Consider the following 23843-nt stretch of genomic DNA (forward strand, 5'->3'; position numbering starts at 1 on the left):
GGTTATCTGTTATTCTGGTAGGCATGCAAATAATTTATGCAAAAAAAAAACTATTTGCTTGGTCTATGCTATTAGAGAAGGAAAACGAGTTAGTGTTGTGAAAAATTCAAATCTCCAAGGAAGACAACTTTTGGGAAAGTGGGATCGGGATTGGAGAAAATCAACATTCAAGGAGAGGAAGTAAAGAGTTGAGAATGGTTGTGGCATTGGGATAGTAACAGAGACAGCAGATGAATTTGATCAAGTGTAGACTTTCAGCCAAGAAGCCAAAAACTAGCTGACAGGCAGAAAAGAGAAAACATGATAGAAGCATATAAGTTATTAAAGGAGTTTTATAGAATTGACACTTGACTTTTTAGTACATGGCAGGAAGGGATTATCCATAGAAATTGTGTAAGAATGTGGTTAGCAAAGGTGGTAGAACTAGGTTTTTTACTTGGAGGGTGGTAAATGGGTGGAATATGTTGCAAGAGGTGGTTGAGTGTTTCGTCAGTGAATGACTTTAAGGAGAGGTATGATAGGTATTATATGAATAATGGTTCTAATACGATGAGTCAGACTCATCATGACAGACACCTTTATAATAAAACTGTGCCTACATATACTGGAATGTACTGGAATGGCCCTCTACAGTAAAAAAAAAAAAAAAAGCTTCCTATCCCCAATAAACACCATACTGTTTTTCCTGAACACAAGCCATACTCCACAGCTACAAGCCAAAAAAAACTACAGTAGAAGTTTTATTGGCACTAAATACACCACAAACATATTAATGGATGTTCCTCATAAGTTGCACATGTAGTATGTTGAGGACTGACTGTAATCATTTTGTGGTTATTAATAATAAAAAAAATTGGGAGGATCTTGGACAAATAAATTTTTTTGTGTGGTAAGTAGGGACTTTGCATAGTTTGTCAAGCCACAGCCATAGACACATATTCCAACAACTGAAGTTTTTTTGTTTTTTTTTAAATTTAATACAAAAAAAATGAGTGGGGATGCTTCACTCCTTGGAAATAAAAATGTATTTAAAACAATCAGTGCACTGAACATGGAATAATTTTAAGTAGTTTTTGTTCCTCTTTCCCCTCTCCTATAGCCATTGAAAATCAATCCAACACATACAAAAACAGAACACCATAGCAGTCATTGTTATTTTCGAATAAATTTATATGAATGTTGACATATTTCTGCACGAAAGTGTCAGGTTCATCATTTCATTTATAAATGATAAATAAACAACTAATGATTTGATTTCTGAAGAATGGAATAAATTATTTCTGTATTCTTACAAATATGCTATACAGCCAACTGCCAAAAAATCAAAGAAATCATTTGTGCTGCAGAACATGGACAAGATATAATAAAAATAATGCACAGAAGCTCGCAAGTTTACCTATCTGATCTACGAGGGTGGATTAGACAGGTAAATCTACAATAGATAGATCAGCACCCATCCACTTAGAACACAAATCATACATCTGCAATCACGACTATGGTCAATCTGGCCTTGCAGACCATGTTTTGAATACAACCCACAGGATCTCCTGGGAAAAAACCATCATGCTCCACCATAGTTCAAAAAAGAAAGACTGTTTTTAAAATCTGCGGCGGCACCCAGAAATCAATTGAATTTAAATAAATAAGGTTGCATAAAACTTCCCAAAATTTGGGAAACATTAATTATCAGAGAACCCACTTTAAATCCTAGGCTACTTACAAAAGCCCATAGAGGGAGTACCACCTAAACAAGACTTTTAGAGTCACCCACGTGTTTCACTTAGTATTGTGTTGTATTTGATTATGTGTTACAATAGTTTTTTTGTAATCCCTAAAGATGTCTCAGTGACCGAGACTAAATATTGGAAGCATTAAAATCCGTTTTAACCCTTTCCAAGTGCTGTATATGTCCTCACAGCACTTAAGCTTCAACACATGGTCTTGACAAGATTGCCAACCATACAGAATTTTCTGTTAAGGGATACATTTGGAATTATAAAGTAGGGAATTATGGAAAACTGAGGAATCAGCTTAGAGCAGTAACATAGCATAAAAATTTGCAGAAGAGAGATGTTAGCAGTGCATGCAAGGCTAAAGCTAATTATGGAAAGAAGAGGCAAGGAATAAGAAACTATCAACAATAACATAGTCTCATGGACTATGTTATTGTTCATAGTGATGTTTTCTCCCTGGTGCAGGACACCAGAGTGTACAGAGGATTTGAAATTGGAAGTGATCACTATTTAGTCTTGAGCAGGATAAAATTGAATTTCATATTGAAAAGAATAACATGTAAGAAAGTTTTAAAGCGAATAAAAGTTGAGCAGCTCTCAGATGTGAACTGTAGACTAAAATACATAAAAATTATTGAAGAAAAAATGAGAGTTTGAGAACAGCAATCAAACCTTTGAGATTCAGTGGCAATCCTTGAAGAAAACAGTGATTGATTCAACCAGAGAGGCATGTGGTGAGGATGTCTGCAAGGATAGAAAAATCAGAACTCCATGGTGGACACAGGAAGTTAAAGAGGCAGTGAAGGAAAAGAAGAAAGCATTTCAAAAATTCCTGGCAAATAAATTAGCTTGTGCGCTTAGAAAATACAGAGACAAATGTAAGAAAGCGAAACATTGTGTAAAACTAGCTAAACAAAAGTCAAGGGAGGACTTTGGCAAGAATATAGAAAATAAATATCAAGAAGGTGGCAAGATATTCTGGAGATTGTTGAAGCAGCTTAGAAATGGAGGAAAGAGTGCTGTAAAAGGAGTTAGAGATGATAAAGGTGACATGAAAATGGGAGAAAAAAGATATCCTTGAAGTATGGAGTAATTACTTCGAAAAATTGCTAAATGAAACAAGCAGCGATAGCACAGTGGTAAACACTCAACAGGCATACAGTCAAGAATACATATCCATACTTGAAGTAGAAAAAGCCATCAAAGGCTTGAAGTATGGAAATGCAGCAGGAGTAGATGATATTCGACCAGAAATGCTGAAGTATGGTGGTATAAAAGTCTTACAGTGGCTGCACTGCATAGTTCAAAAGGCCTGGACAGAGGGATGAATTCCCGATGATTGGAGTACAGCTCTCATAGTACCCATATATAAAAAGGGAAATAAAACAATGTGAAAATTACAGAGGTATTTCCCTACTGAGTGTTCCTGGCAAGATTTATGCAAGTATACTTGAGAAATGGTTGAGAAGAATTGTGGAAGAAAAGCTTGATGAAGAACAAGCTGGATTCAGGCCAAATAGAGGCTGTCAGGATCAGATCTTCACTTTAAGACAAGTTATTGAGAAAGCATGGGAATATAACAAAGATCTGTATTTAAGTTTTGTCGATCTGGAAAAGGCATATGACAAGGTGCCAAGAGAGAAGTTATTCAATACGCTACAGTTATATGGTATCAATGGGAAATTATATCAAGCAATACTTAGTCTTTATTTGAGTTGTAAGTCAGCAGTTAGAATTGAAGTACAGGAAGATGGTTAAATGTTAAATCTAGTGTGAGACAAGGATGCACGTTATCCCCTCTGTAATTCATTATATATATGAATCACATTATGAAAGAAAGTGGTATTAAACATGATATCAGAATTGGAAATGTTAATGTCAGCTCTTTGCTTTATGCGGACGATGTTATACTTCTAAATAAATCCGCTACAAGTTTGCAAGATATTCCTTGACTAAATTGAATAACTGTTGTAATAGATATGGTATGAAGGTCAGCAATAAAAAGACAAAGACAATGAAAATAGGCAGAATCTTTGAAGATGTCAACTGCATTGTGAATGGAAAACCTGTGGAACAAGTAAAACATTTCAGCTACTTAAGCACGATTTTTAGTGAAGATGGTAAACTAAATATGGAAATAGACAACAGAATCAACAAAGCTGGTATGGTAAGAAGTCAACTGAATAAATTCATATGGAGTAATAGAGAAATTAGTTGGAACACTAAATTAGCTGTATACAAGACAGTGTTCAAACCAGTTTTAAGTTATGGATCTGAGAGCTGGGTCAGAAGTAAAATACTTGAACAAAGACTAGAGACCGCAGATATGAGAGTCCTGAGAAAGATTAGAGGCATGAACAGATGGCATCAATGGCAATATCATATTAAAACGAGGATATTAGTACAGAACTTGACATTGTCGGCATCCAGGAATGCGTTAGCAGAGCTAATCTCAGGTGGCATGGTCACTTACTCGCCCATTCTGTTTATGTGACCATGCAACAGAATGGGCGAGGAAAGATTAGCAAAACAAGTGTTCTCTGCCAAGTTGGCAGGAAAACAACCCAGAGGGAGACCAAGATATAGGTGGATTGATACAGTACAAAGTGCCTTAGACGATAGAAATATAAGATCTGATAATGTTGGAATCTTCACAAGTAACAGACTGATTTGGAGGAAAATTGTAGATAGGATGTTAGTAATGATGTAAATTTTTCATGTAGTACTATTATTATTATTCGTGACACCTCCAAGGAGTCCGAAGACTCATCGCGGGAGGACACCTACAACTGTCTCAACCACTACACGGAACTTCTACTACGAATCATCTCCATCAACGCCATCTACCGCCCACCTTCACCACTACCACAACTAGTGTTTTTTGTCTGTAAATTGGCGTGTGTTCTGAAGGGCTGATTTGTCTGTATGCGGGATGAAAAACCCGAGTTTCCAGGAGAAAAAACCCTGCTATCTCCGTATGCGATCGGCTAACTCACCATGTAGTACTATCATATCCTGTACACCTCCTTGAGAGTACATGTCAGGAATTTGATGATGAGTTTGTTGAATTGGAGTCACTTACAGTACTGAACAGCCTCCATGCAAACAAAGCCACAGGAATAGATTGCATGTTATTCATTGTATTATGTATTACAAGAATATGAAAAAGGAACCTGCTTACGTTTTATAATAAATAGCTACTTTGCAAAGGCATTCAACAGGATACCACATGGAACACTGTTGCATAAAGTGGAGTAAATGGGGATGGATATGAAGCTGGTGATCTGGATAAGATAGCTGATGGAGAGATAAGAGTGTTGCATGTGGGAGTTGAGTCTAAGAGAGGAATGTTGACTAGTGGCTTAGACTAGTATTATGGGAAAGGATAATGGCTAACAATTTAGTGCAGCTAAGCGTAAGGTCATGCACTTTAGGGTGATGAGATCACACATCACTGTACTACAAAAATGAAACTGAACTGTAGGAAATTGAAGAGACCAGGGATTTGGGGGTGTTTATGGACAGGGAGTTGAAGTTTAGAGGCATATTGCAAATGTGGTCAAAAAAGCACATCAAATTATATGGTTGTTGAAAAACACTAATAAGCAAGGATAGACAGCTATTATTCTCCTTTATAAGACCACATCTGGATTACTATACAAAGGTCTACTACTAGGATTCCATAGGGATGAGGAAGTGGTGGAGAACCAGAGGCAAGTGACCAAGATTGTGGCAGGTCTATGGAATGTTCTTATGAGGATAGACAGTCCACAGGCTTCAAAAACTAGTTGATAGGCAAAAAAAGACGGGGCATGATGAAAATGTAAGTTATTAAGGATTCTAACAGATCTATGAAGCATTCTCCTAACCTGGAGAAGTATGGCTACACTAATTTGCCAAAAATTTGGGAAATTGTTATCTTAAGATCCACTCATACACAACCATAATACTTTTTTTTAGAGCATTAGAGGGTGCCAAATTAAGACTTGAGATCATTTTGTATGTTACAATTTGAACTGTTCCACTTACTGTCACATGTAAACTAACATGTTTTTGTGTTCTTAAAATGTTTGGTTTGAAATCCAGTGAAATATAAGCCATTTAATGAACATCTTTTCATAATTTAGTTTGTTTGATGTTGTAATACCATTAAAATAAGTAATGAGTTACTAGAACAGTTTTATAGGATTGACATTGAAGCCTTTATATCAATGCATGGCAGGAAAGGAGAGTACAAGAGTTCATCTTCTGGAAATTGCATACAAGTGCAGTTAGGACTAGAATTTTTTGTTTAGAGGGTGGTAAATGGATTGACAGAGTTCATTATGTGCACTTCGTTGGTCAATGAGGTTAGATAGAGGCATGGTAACTATTGTGTGAACAGTGGGTCTCCACACAATGAACAAGTCCATGGAGTTGTCTGAAAAATAATGACAGTCTTGACAAGTAACAGATTAATTTGGCAGAAAGCTGTTTATAAGAAGTTAATAAATAAATTAATTACACCATACTATCAGAGAATCCTGTACACCCCTCCTTGAGGACGCACCTTCAGAAATTTAATGATGGATAAAGCAATATTATTGCTTTATCCATCATTAAATCCACCATTTGCTATATTATTTCAAAATAATATTGCAAATATATTTAAAACTGCTATATATTATTATGCTATCAAATTTATTCATACATTTTACAAATTTATAAGTCACCAACAAAGGAACAGGTGAAGAGTTAGCAGGGTATGAAAAAGAATATCTCAGAGCTTTGGAACTTTTCTAGTTAGCACTGAACTACTGCATGTAAGCACAAAGAGGTGAATGTTTCTCCACTCCAAGCTATAATGATGGATTAGCAATCATGTGGCCAAATAACATATCTAAATATCTAAAGTCAAACTTCAGGTTTTAAAGAGTCTAGAGTAACCTGCTCAAATGATTCCATGAAAAAAACTGGCTATGGAAAGGGAGGGATGAAGATATATCCTCTAGCCAAGAACTTGCAAATATGCTCGCCCACTCACATGTGGCAAGCAGCTGCAAACTGGGAAAATAAAATATTGTTATTTAATAAAAAATAACTTTGATCAGAGCTTCTGGTAGTACAGGATTGAAATGGTTATGTGATACCTTTAGACTGATTTGGAAAAAGATGATGATACCTGATGATTGGAACAAAGATTACTGTTCCAATATATATAAAGGAGGATCAGAAGAAAGTGTAATAATTATAGAGGAATAACACTGTCGCTGTGCAAAGATTTATGAAAGGATAATGGCAACAAGAATAACAGATAAAATAGAGAAAGGTCTAAGGAGAAGGGCAGTTTGGTTTTAGAATAGGGCAATCAACTGTTGATCTGATTTTTCCTGTAAGAGAAATGATGGAAAGACACTAGGAATTTGGAAAACTTCTGTTTACTTTATTTGAAAAAAAAAAAAAAAAAAGGTTTGATTAGGTTTAAGAGGAAGAAGTCTGGAAAAGTTTCAAAACAATTTATTTCATATCCAAACAAGTGGTACAGTAGTAAGTAATTGGTACAACATTATTTACAGCAAAATTAGGATACATTACAAATGAGAACAGCTTAAATTTAATGGGCAAATCATACAGGGAATAATAGGTAATATATAAAGGAAAAAGGAACTATGTATAAGTTATTATACAATAAATATGGTCAGATGTTCCTCCAGTATCTTGTGTAATCAACTGCTCTTTTTGTGCAGGATGCAAGGTCCTCTCTTTTGTGCAAGGCGATCGAAAAAGGGGCAAGGAAGGTGTTTTCATGAACTGGCTTGCCCCACATTCAAATTATCTGGTTAAGTGAGGTAGTCCCATTTGATGAGGTTTTGTTTGCAGCATCCTATCATTCGTAGTCTGTTGAGGCTTTTCCAAGTGGGCACCATGTGGAAGGCATTCAGCTGTTGGAATACCAGCATTACTGTCAGGGTATAGTGCAAACCATTGTTGAAATCTCATCTCTGAAGGGTTTTTAGGTGGTTCAACTGATTCTAGCAGGATCTTAGTCTTTGGGGGGCAAATAATGGGTGGTGTTCATGATTCATTTGTCTGCTTCTTTCGTCAGCTGAGAATGCAGATCTTCGAAGTGAAAAGAGGGGGGTGCAATAACAGCCAAAGTATACAGGTCTCTTAATGGCATTATTGGAATCCTGTAATTAAGCGGCAGCTTTCATTCAATGCTCAGTCAAGTGTTTCAGCAGGCAGGATCTGGCCCATATAGAGCAGGCATATTCAGCAGATGAATAGCAAAGGGCCAAGGCAGAAAATCTAAATGTGCTAGGGTCTGCACCCCATTTGGAGGAAGTAAGCTTTCTTACTATATTGTTTCTTATATTAATTTTTGTCTTGGTATTTTCCGTGTGTGTTTTATATGAAAGAGTGAAATCCAGTGTCACACCAAGGCAGACTGGGTTCGAGGAATGTTCTATATAAGAGCCTTCCCAAGAAATCTCTAGCTTCTTGTTGGCTTCCTTAATGTTAAAGGGTTTTTCAAGGGGTTTGGTTTTAATTGATTATTGCTATAATATGTGATTAGACTATTTAAGGAAAGTGACAGAGTAGTTTCAATCGACTTGAAATTATTTGATTAAGTAGCTATGGCAAAATCATCAGCATAGATAAAATTTCTAGTTCCTGGAAAGATGGGGAGATCATTGACATAGATGTCAAAAAGTAACGGTGATAACACACTTCTCTGGGGGGGAGGCCATGTTTTTGGAGATGCCAGCAGCTCTTCTGGCTCTATATGGAATAACTAGATATTACTGTCTGTTTTTTTTTAACAGTGATTGGATCAGGATAACAAGATGATAATCTCTAGTTATTCCAAATATTTTATTTCTGAGTGTGAGATGGTGTATGGTATCATATGTTAGGTCTACAAAGACTGCTCCTATGGCTAGTTTTGGCTCATAACCATTCTATATATTGAGTGAGGTTGAGAATTAGTGACATACAGGATTTGCCTGGTCTAAAACCAGCCTGCTCAGCAATAAAATGGGGTTAAATTAGGACTTGTAGCTTATTCAAAATTAATCGTTCACAGATTTTAAATAGGTTGGTGAGTAGTAATATAGGTCTAATTTTTTGCTTTGGCTGGAGTTTTCCCTGGTTTCAGAAAAGTCACCACTTTAGCATACCTCCAGATAGTTGGTATCCTTAGGGTTCTCAGGCAAGTGTTATATAAGTTTAATAACCACACTTTAGTCATGGATCAAAAAATGCTTAATTTGTTCATTTCAGATATCATCAAGGCATGCAGATTTTCTTGATTTTAATAAGTTTATTGCAGTATTGAATTCAGTAATCATGAAATCTGAGTTAATCATATTTTGTTCCTCACTTCAAAAACATAGGAATAGCAAAAGAAGAAATAGTCATGATAAAGAATATGTAGTTAAATGTAAGCACTGTGTGAAGACTAAATTTGGTAATTCAGAGTGGTTTACACTTAAAAAAAAAAAAATGGACTGCAATAAGGAAGTGTGCTATCTCCAGTGTAGTTCAGTGCAGTAGTGAATAATATCCTAGATATGGTTAATGACCAGACAACAGAAACAGTTGAGTTTGCAGATGAGGTGATTTAGGCACATTCAGAACTGCAGAAGAAACTGGACAAATGGAATAGTGTCACAGAACTATGGATTACATATTAATAGCAGGAAGAGAGAGCATGGTTTTAAATTGTAGTGGAAATATAAACATCTATGGTGTAAGACTCAATAATCAAGATATAAAGAGTACTGAAAACTTCAAATATCTGGGAGGTATACTTTCTAGTGATGGAAGTTTAGACTATGAGATAATGAGGAGGATTTCATTAGGTCAAACTTTTTTTGAACTACAAAAATTAAGTGGATATGAAATCCGGCATTTCATAGCCGAATACAGAAACTATAAAAGTTGTGTTGAATTTGTAATTTCTTGTATAGTTTCTGTATTCAGCTATGAAATAATGCTGTATTTCATATCCACTTAATTTTTGCATCACCGAACTGAAGCCTTTTGGCTCTTTATTTTAGTAAATACTTTTTTTGAACCTTTTTCTGATCAAGACACGACTTCTCACTTGTTCAGCTGCTAATCCTAAAAATTCCAAATCTGCCCAACATCGAATACCACCACAAGGATTCTGATACACCACTCCACATATGGAGTGGTGGATAAAAATTCTAAATTTTTTTGATGCTGTTGAAGAAGACAATTTGGCTAAATGAATCCTTCTGAGACCCACTCCAACCATTATTTCATAGATAGTCTGTTTCTACCTTCATGTCATGCAAACAACATCATTTCAAAGAGCCAGTCAAAAAAGTTTACAAAGTACATGTACAGATGCAGAAGAATAATTGAAGGTTGATCAATCCAATTAAAGGTTAATTTTTCATTTAAAGAATAGAAATGGCCATCCTGACAAATATCACCGAGAATCATTTCATTGACAGATCATGTATATTACATTCCTTAAAAAAGTAAAATCAAAAACTGAAAATTTAGGATTTCCACTGAGTAAAGAAATATTACTTACCTCTGATCAGGAGAAAGAAGAGTGTTTTCTGGATTATTTAAATTCAAAATTGCTTCAGTACTTTCTTGGGCAGCACCACAATCAATACTTGATCTATTAACAGCTACTTTTAATGCAATTTCTTTTTCAAGTTGATCAAATTTTTCATTTAGTCTTGCTTTCATGGCAACCATCCTATCATCAGAATCTGAATGGCAGCGCTCTCGTCCACATATAGTGAGTTCACCTGAATCACTTTTAATGGCTTGTGTTGCACCATCACTTGAACTTCGCTTTGACAAATCTCTCTTTGTTTTGGGATAAGATGTAGTATTAACATTATCAGATGCTAATGCATTTTGTTCTTTTGGAGATTCTTCAAACTTGTAAATTTTGCTGTTTTGGTGATTTATGAGATTATCCTGATTGTTGAACTCCGTTTTATCTATATGATTCTCACCATCATAGCCATCATGTAATTTTTTTTCATTTATGCATGGAGAACTCAAATCAGATTGTTTTATATCAACAATACAACCAATATCTCCAAGTGGAGTATTACAAGTATTTTCTTTGGCATTTATTTTTTCATCCTGGCTGCTAAATACATGATTCAGTGCAGTTAAAGCTTTCTGTTCAGTAACTGAGCCATTAATGGTAAGGCAAACAGCAGGGTCCAAATCTAAGCTTCTAAAATTTCGTTCAGTCTGTTCCATGTTTACATGAAGAAATGTGTCCTATAAATAAATTAAAAAAAAGATAAATACACCAATAAAAGTTTTGCCTTATCACTATTATATACCCAACAAATGTATAAAATTTTTAAGTTTTTTTTTTTTTTTTTTTTTTTTTTGTAAAGAAAAATCTAAATGTGGAAATTACAATACTGGAGATCATGATATATTCAGCCAATACTTTGGGGACATAACATGATATAAAAGAGAGAGAGAAAGAAAGAGATCAAAAGTATTTGGTAGTTCAGCATCATTTGAAAGCAAATATGTTAGCCTGTATACTTGAAGAGCAGATCTGGTGCAAAGCAAAAGGAATGTGATTAGGTATATATATATGCAGAATAAGGCTGTAAGAAGCATAAGCAGAAGACTAATTAACAGTTACATGAATATAAAACAGAGGCAATAAGAGATGATCCTAAATGGTTCTATGTGATTAGTAAAAGGGAGAATACAGAAGAATGATTTTAGTCTGATAGCAGTGTTATGATTGTACAGACACTTCCTTGGAGCCTGACGACTCAGTGCAGAGACCCCAAACTATCCACACAATCTATCATACCTCTCCTTGAACCCAAAAGCACTCACAACTCACAGAAAAAGTTACTACTATTTGGGAATCGTCATGAATCCAAAGACTCACTGTAAGATGCCCTCAGAAGCCATTATTCGTATAATACTTGTCATGCTTCTCTTTGTACTCAATGATCATCCATGTCAAACCATTCCTCACTCTACAATCAAAAACCCTAGTCCTCACACTCTTATTAACCACACTCTTTCACAACTTCTGGGGATGACCTCTTGTTCTTTCCCTACTTGTCATGTATCAAGAAATTTCTTGTGTTAATCTTATAAAACTACTTTAGTAACTTATGTTTCTATAATGTCTCTTCATTTTCAATAATTGACCAACCATTGTGACCCAAATCTTTGATCTAATCCCCCTATAGGGATTAGATCAAAGTGGTGAAGTGGAAAATTGGTGAAAAATCAGAAAACCATATTTCTGATGATTTCAATTCCTATGGATCCTAGACATGTGACAAGTTTTGCTTGGTATTTGGTCATGACCCTTCTCCGAGTTTTTTTTTTTCCTTTTAAAATGCAAAATTCCTTATGGAATTCTGGTGTTTTCTTTGTTGAATGAGGCTGAATTATCTTGTATAGATTTCAGCAATGGTCTTTCTATTTATTAAGGATGTCTGTTGGATCAGTAAGAATATGATTGTTGGCATCAGCTATACTTGAATAGCTTTGGTTTAAATTTTCTACTCAGCCTTATTTTGCTAAATAGGTCTTTGGTTTGATTCTGATTTGTGTGATCTTCAATTTCTCTGCATATGTTGTTAACAAAGTTGTTTTTATCTTATGCAGAGAAATTGAAGATCACTCAAATCAGAATCAAACCAAAGACCTATTTAGCAAAATAAGGCTGTTGAGTAGAAAATTTAAAATCAAGTATAGCTGATGTCAACAACCATATTCTTACTGATCCAACAGACATCCTTAATAAATAGAAAGACCATTGCTGAAATCTATACAAGATAATTCAGTCTCATTCAACAGAGAAAATACCAGAATTCCATAAGGAATTTTGCATTTTAAAAGAAAAGGTTGAAGGAGTTCTAAAAAAAACTCAGAAAAGGGTCATGACCAAATACCAAGCAAAACTTCTCGCATGTCTAGGATCCATAGGAATTGAAATCATCAGAAATATCGTGTCATAAAAACACTTACCCATAGAGCTTATAACCTCTGTTCCAATGACATTTCTCTTGCAATAGAACTCAATCACATACACCACACTTTAATGCAAAGTTTTTTTTTGATGAACTTGGATAACTCGCTATAGATCTGTTTATTATCTTCTGATGAAAGTCCTTTTGACTTTATTTCTATTCTTTTCTCGGCTTGTTTCAGAGTTTCATTTCATATACAGGTGTGTCGATTTTGTATTTTTTGGGTAACACTGACTTTGCAGTTTCCAGTAATATCTATTTTTAGTTCATGTGTTTCTATGCTTCTCTTTTTGTCCCAGAGAGTATAGCCTGCTATCATTCATAGGAATTTCAATTCTCCAGTTTCTATTATATTTTCTTCTGCAGTTTTTATGGTTCATAATTCACTTCTGTATAGAAGAGGTCTGCCAAAACTTTATGAACTCTTATTCCTGTATACTTTCAAAACTTGGTTAGGTTTGAAAATATTACTGATCATCCCTATTACGTTTAAGATGTTTGAAGTTTTGATATCAATATCAGCTTCTTTTGTATATGTATAGCTGACCCGAGATATTTGAAGCAGTCAATTTGTTATACAATTTTATTTTCAATTATGATTTTACTTCTAACTGGAGACTGTCTTTTAAAAGCTATGATTTTTGTTATGTCTGTTGATATTCGCATTCCAAATAGCTTAGTAATTATGTTTAAGAAGTATATTGATCCCTGGAGTTCATCTTCACTTTTTGTTATGATTATTATTATTCAGGCCTTTATGGAGTCAAAAGACTCATCAAGGAAGGTCCCTCCTAGAAAACACAAAGTCTATCATACCACTCCTTAAATGCATTGACCGTTCTCGCTCTCACCACTCCATCAGGCAATGCATTCCATGGTTCAACCACCCTCCATGCAAAGAAACCACTCCTCACCCTCTTTCTCACAGTTTCCTTTCATAACTTCCAGGGATGGCCCCTTGTCATGACTCCTTCCTGCTGTTCAACCAAGTGAGTGGTTACAGAGAAGTGGTTACAGTGTCAACCCTGTAATCACCTTTCAACAGTTTAAAAGTCTCAATCATATCACCCCTCCTTCTATCCACCAAACTCTGCAGTCCACACTCCCTCAGCCGATTCTCATAACTAACATTGTACAGTCCCGACACCATCTTTGTTATCCGTCTTTGTACCCTTTCTATAGTTAATTTATCACCTTCAAATCCTGGGGACCAGATCTGAGAACAATAGTCTAAGTGTGGTCTGATCAGAGTCTTATACAACGGAATGATAACCATTTTATCTCTGCAGGTTAGTGTCCTTCTTATTATTGCAGCGATCCTCTGTGTTACCTTCACTACCTTTTCAATATGTCTCCTAAATTTCAGGTTTCTATCAATCATTAAACCCAGATCTCGTCTCTCCTACTTCCTCCAGTTTAACTCCTCCCATAGAGTATGCAGCATCCCATTGATGTGTCCCAAACCTCAAGACCTTACATTTTGCTGCATTAAACTGACACCCCCATTCATTTCCCCCATCTATCTAGCTTATTCAAATCCTCTTGCAGGGCTACCACATCTGCACTATTACTAATAACTCTTCCCAGCTTCGCATCATCCACAAACAACCGAATATCCCCTTGCAATCCATGGACAATGTCATTGATATAAAGGTTAAACAATATAGGTCCCAGTACTGAGCCCTGTGGAACCCCACTTGCAACCTTCTGCCTCTTTGATATTGCTCCACCACACACAACTCTCTGATACCTATCGGATAGCCAATCCTGAATCCAGTTAACCAATCTGACATCCAGACCCATGTGCTGCAACTTGAATATCACTTATCATGTGGCACCCTGTCAAATGCCTTTGCTAAGTCTAGGAAAATGGCAGTATATGCCTTTCCCTCATCTAATGCACTTGTAATTTTATCATAAAAGGCTAGCATATTGCTAAAACAAGAGCACCCTTCACAAATCCATGTTGACTCACTCTCACTGATAACATTACCCTCATCTGCCCAATGCTGTATATGGTCCCTCACTACTTTCTCCAAAATCTTACTAACTACTGATGACACACAAACTGGTCTATATTTAGACACTTCCAGTCTGCTACCGCCCTTATGCAATGGCACTATCTTACCTTCCTTCCATTCCATGGGTACCTTTCCTGCAGCCAGACTTTCATTGAAAAGCCAGGTCAAGGGCACTGTCAGTTCCTTAGCACGTTCTCTCAAAACTCGTGGTGAAATACCATCCAGTTCCACAGCTTTGCTAACATCTAGAGTACTCAGTATGTGGAACACACTCCCCTCCTGCATCTCTAAACCTCGAACCTGCTCTATCCCTCTAGTATTCAAATTGACTCCTCTAGGATGAAATACTCCAATAAAGTGTTCATTGAACAATTCCACTATGTCCTCTGCATCAGTCACTCTATTCCCATTTTTATCCCACAATGTCATTCTTCCACAGTCATTTCTCCTCCTACTGGCCACATAGCTAAAAAATTCCCCAGGATTTTCCATGGATCTAAAGGCCAATCTTTTCTCATATTCCAGTTTCGCCTTCCTTACCACCATACTAGTCACTCTTCTGGTCTGTGTCTTATATTCTTCATGCATCTTCTCTTGTTCATCTACAAACAAAATGGTATTAAGCATAATTCCGCAATCCAGTTTAAATGTTAGTTTTAGATTTTTTCCTCCCTCAATTCTTTACTGTTTCAGCTATATACAGGGTGTTCGGGATAAATTTGACATATTTATAATTAATTATATTTTTCCGTAAGTTACATGTATTAACACACACTTCTCTTCATTTAAAAGTTTGGACCCTTCTTCATTCATATACAAGATGTCAGAAAGGATGGATAGCTGGAACCCACCTGAATCATGGAAGAGAATAACTTGTATCATGATGATTCGTGCCCGCCATCAAAATAAGGATATTACGACTGCTGCCCAATGCTCCCTGAATACAGTAAAAACAATCAGGCATGAACTAGAGACTTGCAATGGTGACTACGAGGATGTAGCAAGAAGAAAGATCCCTAGCAGACGATCTGATTGCGTTCGTACAGCAGAATTCCTCGCAAATCTGCAGGAACAGGTGTTGAAGAACCCTGGCATTGGAATTCGGGCTTTGTTCGTGGAGTTGCTAACTGTAGTCAAGCCCTGGATAACAAGGGTAGCCAATGGTAGGCCGTATGTATGGCAGCAGGATTCGGCCCCTTGCCACACCTCTGGGAAAAGTCAAAAATGGTTGTCTGAAAATTTCTACGACTTCACCAGTCCAAATGTTTGGCCTCCAAACTCCCCAGACCTTAACCCCATGGATTATTTTGTATGGGGCGCAGTTGAAAAAGACACCAATCGCACTTCCAGTAATACAAAAGCCCAGTTAATGGATAAAATTAAAACAGTTTTTGCGGCCCTTCCCAGGGAGACTGTAGCATCAGCTTGTTCGAGGTTCCGAAGCAGAATTGAAGCTGCGATCGATGCTAATGGTGGTTATTTTGAGTAAATCTTGTTGATAGTATTGTAATTAACTCTGCCTGTAATGTTTTTTTGTCAATTCATTAAATTTAATAGATACAAAGAAGATTTTCTTTTTCCTTACGAAACTGTCAAATTTATCCCGAACACCCTGTAGGTATTAAATAAGAGTAGTGACATTCAACATCCTTGATAGACTCCTCGCTTTATTTCCATTTCGTAATTTTTTCATTGATTCTTATAGCTATTTGATTGTGTTGATACATGTTAGTTATTACTGCAAGCAACTGATTTGGAATATTTAACTTCTGTCAAAGACAAAGGCTTTGGTAATCTACACATGTATGCGTGTCTCTATGTTGAATTTACAACAATAAGATTTTTAATATAAAAGCAGGGTCAATAAATGTGGAGGGTTACGAGAAGTAGAGCAGATGTTGTAGCCTTGCAAGAGGACTTCAATAAATATTCTAAATGGGCGAGTGTAGGGATGTCCGTTTAATGTAGCAAAGTGTGAGGTTTTAAAATATGAGAAGCAAAGATAGGATGAAGAGTATAGGATTGGTGGGAATATTTTAGAGGAGGTGAAAGAGATGAAAGATTTGGAGTGATGGTGGATAGGAACTTGAAATTTAGTGAACATTTTGCTAAAATTGTGAGGACAACAGCAGATTATGGGAATGTTGCAGAGAACACTGGCATATAGAGGATGTTATGATTCCACTGTCCAAGGGTTTGATCAGGCTGCATGTAGATTATTGTACCCAGATTTCATCACCGGTTTTCAAAAGGACGAGTTCTTAGAGAGGGTTCAAAGACAACTGACTAAGTTGGTTTCTGGAATTTGAAGAACTCAGAAAATGCAAATCACAGAGCCTAGTGAATAGAAGGAAAAGTGGGACATGATTCACTGATATAAGGTAAGGACTAATTACCAGAGTAGTGTGGATGAGATTTTTCATAGAATGTCTGGAGATGGGGAGAACAAGAGGATGAGGAGTAGTTAGTTTTTCTTATATAGTTTCCTATATAATATATAGGAAACTATATAAGAAGAAAAACTAACTACTCCTCATCCTCTTGCTCACAACTTCCAGGGATGACCTCTTGTTCTCCCAATCTCCATATTTTAAAACCTACTCATATCAATAAACTATATATTATATAGTTTATTGATATGAGTAGGTTATTTTGCATGGAGAGTAGTGGGCGTGAGAGTAGGACCACCTGCAATGAGTCTCTCTTGACTCCATGGAGGTCTGATGATGATGATGATAATAATAATGATCATCCTTATTGGAAGCCATTTTGTTCTTCACAAAGTTTATATTCTACATGTGATTTAAGTTCTGATTAATAAATAAATACTGGTTATAACTTAATACCAGTATATATTATTACAGGCAACTCCAAGGAGTCCTTAGACTCGTCGAGAGAGAGGCATTAAACATCATGTTAAGAACTATTCAACATTTGCACAATATTTATCATACTTTGCTTTGAACTCATTCAATCATGGCACCCACAACAGAATCTGGCAACCTATTCCACTCATTCGCTATTCTCCAAGCAAAAAACCTAGTCCTAACACCCTTGATAATTACACTCTTACTCAGTTTTCATGGATGCCCACACCCTACTTCTCCAACCACCACATCTGTTCTGAAAAATTTCCTCTGAATTAATCTTGTAAAAACACTTCAGTAATTTGTATATCTCTTCATATCACCCCTTTTCTGTCTATCAACCAATTTCTATAACCCACAAATCTTCAACTGGACCCAGATCTGCACACCGTAGTCAAGATAGGATCTTATCAAGGCTCGATAAAGAGGAACAATAACCTGCTGATCTCTGCTCATCAAAGTATTCTTCAGTAACCAAGTGATCTGATGAGCTGCTTCAGCCACTTTTTACTATATTCTCTTCCCCCCCCCCACCCCAACTTTAACTCACTATCCACTAAAACTCCCAAGTCTCTGGCTTCGTCAATTTCCTGGAGTACAGTTCCACCAATGTGGTACACAGCTGGTAATCTTTACACTCCAAAATGCATAACCTTACACTTTGCTACATTAAACTGACATCCATTCTCCTTTGCCCAGTCTGCCAATGTATCCAAATCATCCTGCAAAATTTTGACAGCATCTGTATTAACTATTGCTCTATCCAACTTTGCATCACTGGCAAATAACTGAACAGTTCCTCTCAGATCCTTTCCTATATCATTAATGAACAATATAGGAAATGAAATTAAACAACAGCGGTTCAAGAACAGAATGCTACAGCATGCCACTAGTCACAGGCCTTCTTTTGATCTCTACTCCCGAATAACCTACTTTCTGATCTTCTCTCTCCAACAACCACCCTCCTAGCCATCTCACCAACCCTATATCCATCCCCATGTGCTGCAGTTTATTGATTAGAATTCCATGTAGTATCCTGTCAAAAGCTTTTGCAAAGACCAGCAGTATCACTGTTAAACCCATTACCTTTATCAAACTCAGCTGTCACTGTAATATAAAACACGAGCAAGTTGCTGAGGTTGCATGACCTACCCTTCACAAAACCATGCCCCCCCCCATAGTATCCTATTTCCATCTATCCATTCCTATTTTAATCTGACCAACTTCTGCACTACTTTGACAACTCCTGATATGCAGATTGGTTAGTAATTTGCTATATCAGTCTTAGACACTCCTTTATGCAATGTAACTATTTTTTCCCTCTTTCCACCCCCCCCCCAACCCAGAAGAATTTAGACGACTTATTCCTCAGTAGTTTTCACAGATGCACTTATTGTCTTTTTTATATATTGGGATGATAATGGCATTATAACTTATAACCAGTATTTAGAAGACTTATTCCTCAGCAGTTACACTTATTCCCTTTTTTATATATTGGGCTGATAATGGCATTCCAACATTCTGTGATGTTTCCTTACTGCCAGATACTGTTAAATAATTTTAAAAGGTGTTTGATGAACAGGATTCCTGCATATTTAATAACAATATTTATTCCAGCTTTAGGGGATTTTCTTCATTTACTTTGCTGTATTGCTTGTTGGATTTCTTGTATTGTTTCTTCTACTTTATAGGTTAGAAGTATATAAGTTTTAGTTTCATTGTTATCTTGCCATAAGTTTTGGAAGGAGTCCAACTAGGTTCTCTCTTTATTTGAAGTATCACTTTTTCTCTTACCTCATTATTCATGTTTCTTAGAATTTTATGTATTTGGTCTCTTCCTGTAAGATTTCTTTCCAATTTTGCTATGAAGTGATCCCCTGTTTATCTATTTTCCTGAATGCCATTTTTGCTATTGTTCTTTTGTGTTTATATGTTTATAATTTTTTTTATAAATAAAAAGAAAGAAGCATTGTTTATATACTTCTTTCTTGTCTTTGATTATTATTATTATTTCGTTAACCTCCATCGAGTTAGACTCCATCGAGTCTAATCCCATCTTCTGCAGCTTACACACCAATGTGGCATGTGGTAATTATCTTTGCAAAGTCCAAGAAAATCACTGTATATTCTTGCTTCGATGTTCTCAATTCCAGATTCTTATTATATTTACTTTTGTTCCAAAAACACGTTGCTGGTTGAGTGGGCCTCCCACTCATTGTGGGAGACCCACTCAACCAGCAACGTGTCCATCATAATGAACTTTGAAGTTATTTACACTTCTTGCATTTATAGTGCAATCGAACAATACATTCCACTCACCAACAACTCTCCATGTAAAAAAATCTACTCCTCACATTCTCCTCCTTCATCACATCTTCATACAACTTCAAGGGATGGACTCTCACTCTTTCCATCTTAGAATTTTATTAATCTCTCCAATCTATTAATCTCTTTTCTTCCTATCCACCAAACTCTATAATCCACATTCCCTCAAACGTTCTTCATAACCAACACTGCAGAGTTGTGATATCACTTTGGTCATTCGTCTTTTGACCCTCTCTAGCATTTCCACATCACAATGAAAACCAGGTGACCAAATCTGAGCACAACATTCCATGTGTGTGTGGTCCAATGCCTTATATATAGAGCTACCACAACCTCCTCATCCCTAACATATCAATGCACTTTATCATAGCAGCAATACAATGTGCAGTCCTTGCAACACTTGCAATGTGCCCTCAGATCTTTAATCCACTGTCTATCATCACCCCAAGATCCCAAATCATATCCGGTCCCCGATGTACAGCTCCAATACAGTATGTAGTCTTACATTCTCTGTACCACAAAGTGTAACACCTTGCATTTATTAATATTAAAACTATAATTCCACTTATCTGTCCCTAAAAGTCTATTCAAATCTTCCTGTAGAGAAATAATATCAGCAATACTCCTGATAATTCTACCTAACTTTGCATCATCAGCAAACATTTGAAGATCCCCAATCAATCCACATGAAATACTATTAACAAATAAGATAAACAGCAGGGGCTCGAGAACAAACTTTGAGGCATGCCATTGATCACCTTCCTTTTCTGAGATAATGCTCCATCATAGACAACATGCTGGTATCTTTCAGAAAGTTGATCTTCAATTCACTAACCAATCTGTTATCTAATCCCATCTTCTGCAGCTTACACACCAATGTGGCATGTGGTAATTATCTTTGCAAAGTCCAAGAAAATCACTGTATATTCTTGCTTCGATGTTCTCAATTCCAGATTCTTATTATATTTACTTTTGTTCCAAAACATTCTGATGTCGCATTTATTAATATGGTTTTTAAATAACTCAATTTGATTTTGGTATCATTTATTCTTTGCAAACAAAAGGTAGTTAATACTTCTGCCATCCAAGAGTTGAACTCTTAAGATTCTTGGGGATTTCACTTTGCACTGAAACATGTTTGGAAATTTGGAGAAAAGGACAAGGCTAATAAAGGCAAGTATCTGTTGCTAGATTTCTGAATTCCTGACATATGCCTCCGTAGCACAACTGGAAGAACAATGGTATGTTGTAATTTCTGATTGGCAAAGACCTAAATTCGATTCTAGTCATGACAGGAAGAATCTTTATGCGTGTTTTTCAACTGAAGGAAAGTTAACCAGCCTCGTACGAAGGTCCCCCCCCCCACCTTGGAAACTCAGGTTTTTCATCCTGCATACAGAGAAATCAGCCTTCAGGACATATACAATTCATTTTAATATACAATTTGGACTCTCAGGAGGAGTAATGAAATAAAAATAATAAATACCCTCAAGGGGTGTATAGGATTTATGATAGTACTATGATCCTGTAAGAAAGGTTTTAAAATAATCAAAGCTGAACAGCTTTCAGAGGTAAACTGAAGTACACAAATATTCATCATCATCATCAAGTCTTTCCGTGCCTACTGGCACATAAGGCTGCAATGCTGGTTTTCCATCTGCCCTCATCCCTTGCAGTGCTAAACTCACCCATCTTGCCTCCTTCATTTTGGATTCCATCATTCTTCTCCAAGTTAATTTTGGATGACCTCTAGAGTGTCTTCCTTCTGGAGTCCAACTTAGTGCTACTTGGGGAATTCTGTTTATCCCCATGCAAAGAACATGTCCAGCCCATTTCCATCTTCTCAGGAGAATCTCTTCATCTATTGACTTGGAGAAGGTTTTCTTTAAAAGTTCCTCATTAGTAATTGTATTTGGCTAGAAGATTTTTAAAATTCTTCTTAAACACTTGTTTTGGAAAATGTCCAATTTATTACTTTGTGCCTTGGTTCAGTTAATAGAAACAAATTGATCACCATTTTAAAAAAATGTAAGAATGGATTCTAATATTTTAACATTTATTACAAATTATTATGGAGATACTAAAGCTTTTGTTAAAATGAACAATATTAAAACCAAGGATTTCAGAGTTGAGAAAGATGTAATGCAGGGCTGCCCTCTTTCACCTCAACTCTTTATCATCTTCCTAGAAGAAATCTGTAAAACCATAGCTGATGAACCAGGTGTAAAAATGAATGGCACCAACATTAATCACATCAAATATGCTGATGATATCATTATCTTAGCTGATTCTAAAACACAGAAAAAATTATTAATGTCTTAAATGACTCCTGTAAAACCTATGGTATGAAAATAAATCTTCATAAAACAAAAATAATGAAGATAGGCAGAAAAGAAGAAAATATTTCTATAAATCTTGAAAATCATCCGTTGGAACAAGTTAATAAATATGTTTATCTTGGCAGCCAGTAACCTCAACAACATGGAAACAGTAACACACAGGCTAAACCTTGGTTGGACAAATATGAATGAACTAAATAAAATATGGAAACATAAAAAAAATCCCAACAAATCTAAAACTAAACTTATTATTATTACTGGCGACTCCAAGGAGTCCTTATACTCATCGAGGGAGGCCCTAAACATCATGTCCATCACAACTATTCAACATTCACACAGTATCTATCATGCTTTGCCTTGAACTCATTCACTGTCACAACAGACTCTGGCAGCTTATTCCACTCATTCACCACTCAAGTAAAAAACCTAGCTCTAACACCCTTACTAACCACACTCTTGCCCAGCTGCCATGGATGTCCCCTAGTCCTTCCACCACCACCAGTCCTGTTCTCAAAAATATCCTCTGAATTAATCCTATAGAAACCCTTCAGCAATTTGAATGTCTCAATCATATCTCCTCTTTTCTGCCTATCAACCAATTTTTGCAACCCACAAATCTTCAACCTGTTCTCATAAGGTTAATTCCATAGACCTGCTATCATCTTGGTCACTCGCCTCTGGATCCTCTCCACCTCCTCCCCATCAAGAAGAAACCTAGGTGATCAAATCTGGGCACAGTAGTCGAGATGGGGTCTTATCAAGGTTAGATACAGAGGAACAATAACTTTCTTGTCTCTGCTCGTCAAAGTATTCTTCAGCATCCAAGTGATTTGATGAGCTGATTTAACCACTTTTGTGATGTGCCCCCCCTAAACTTTAACTCCCTATCCACCAATACTCCCAAATCCCTGCCTCATCGATCTCCTGGAGTACAGTTCCACCAATGTGATATACTGCTGCTAATCTTTTCACCCCAAAATGCATAACCTTACATTTTGCCACATTAAATTGACATCCATTCTCCTTAGCCCAGACCTCCAATCTATCCAAATCATCCTGCAAAATTTTGACAGCATCTGTATTCACTATTGCCCTACCCAACTTTGTATCATCAGCGAACAAATGAACCGTTCCTCTCAGATCCTTTGCTATATCGTTAATGAACAAATTAAACAGCAGTGGTCCAAGACCAGAACCCTGTGGCACACCACTAGTCACAGGCCGTCTTTTGGACTCTATTCCCGAGTAAACTACTCTCTGATATCTCTCCATCAACCACCCTCCTATCCATCTCACCAACCCTATATCCATTCCCATTTGTTGCAGTTTACGGATTAGAATTCCATGTGGTATCCTGTCAAAGGCCTCTGCCAGGTCCAGCAGTATCACTGTAAACCCATTACCCTTATCCAGTTCAGCTGTCATTGTGTTATAAAATCTGAGTAAGTTATGGAGGCATGATCTACAATTCACAAAACCATGCTGTCCCCTATACAGTATCTCATTTTCATCAATCCATTCCTGTATTTTTCCCTTGACTACTTTCTCCAAGACC

At 36.5% G+C, this 23843-nt stretch overlaps 1 protein-coding gene across 2 annotated transcripts in view; it reads right to left on the reverse strand.

The window, feature by feature from the left end:
* Positions 1–23843, reverse strand: part of LOC150104944 (guanine nucleotide exchange factor for Rab-3A-like) — a 227457-nt gene that overhangs the window by 184410 nt on the left and 19204 nt on the right. For both annotated transcript variants that reach the window (XM_090396061.1, XM_090396060.1), the window contains exon 2: positions 10282–10997. In XM_090396061.1, coding sequence (XP_090252187.1) covers positions 10282–10976 — 695 coding nt within the window. In that variant the 5' untranslated portion in view covers positions 10977–10997. The remainder of the gene's footprint in view (positions 1–10281; positions 10998–23843) is intronic.

Source organism: Typopeltis vanoorti, chromosome 7 (genome assembly GCF_054136105.1).
Source record: "Typopeltis vanoorti isolate ZY-2024b chromosome 7, IOZ_Tvanoo_1.0, whole genome shotgun sequence".
Classification (NCBI taxonomy): domain Eukaryota; kingdom Metazoa; phylum Arthropoda; class Arachnida; order Uropygi; family Thelyphonidae; genus Typopeltis; species Typopeltis vanoorti.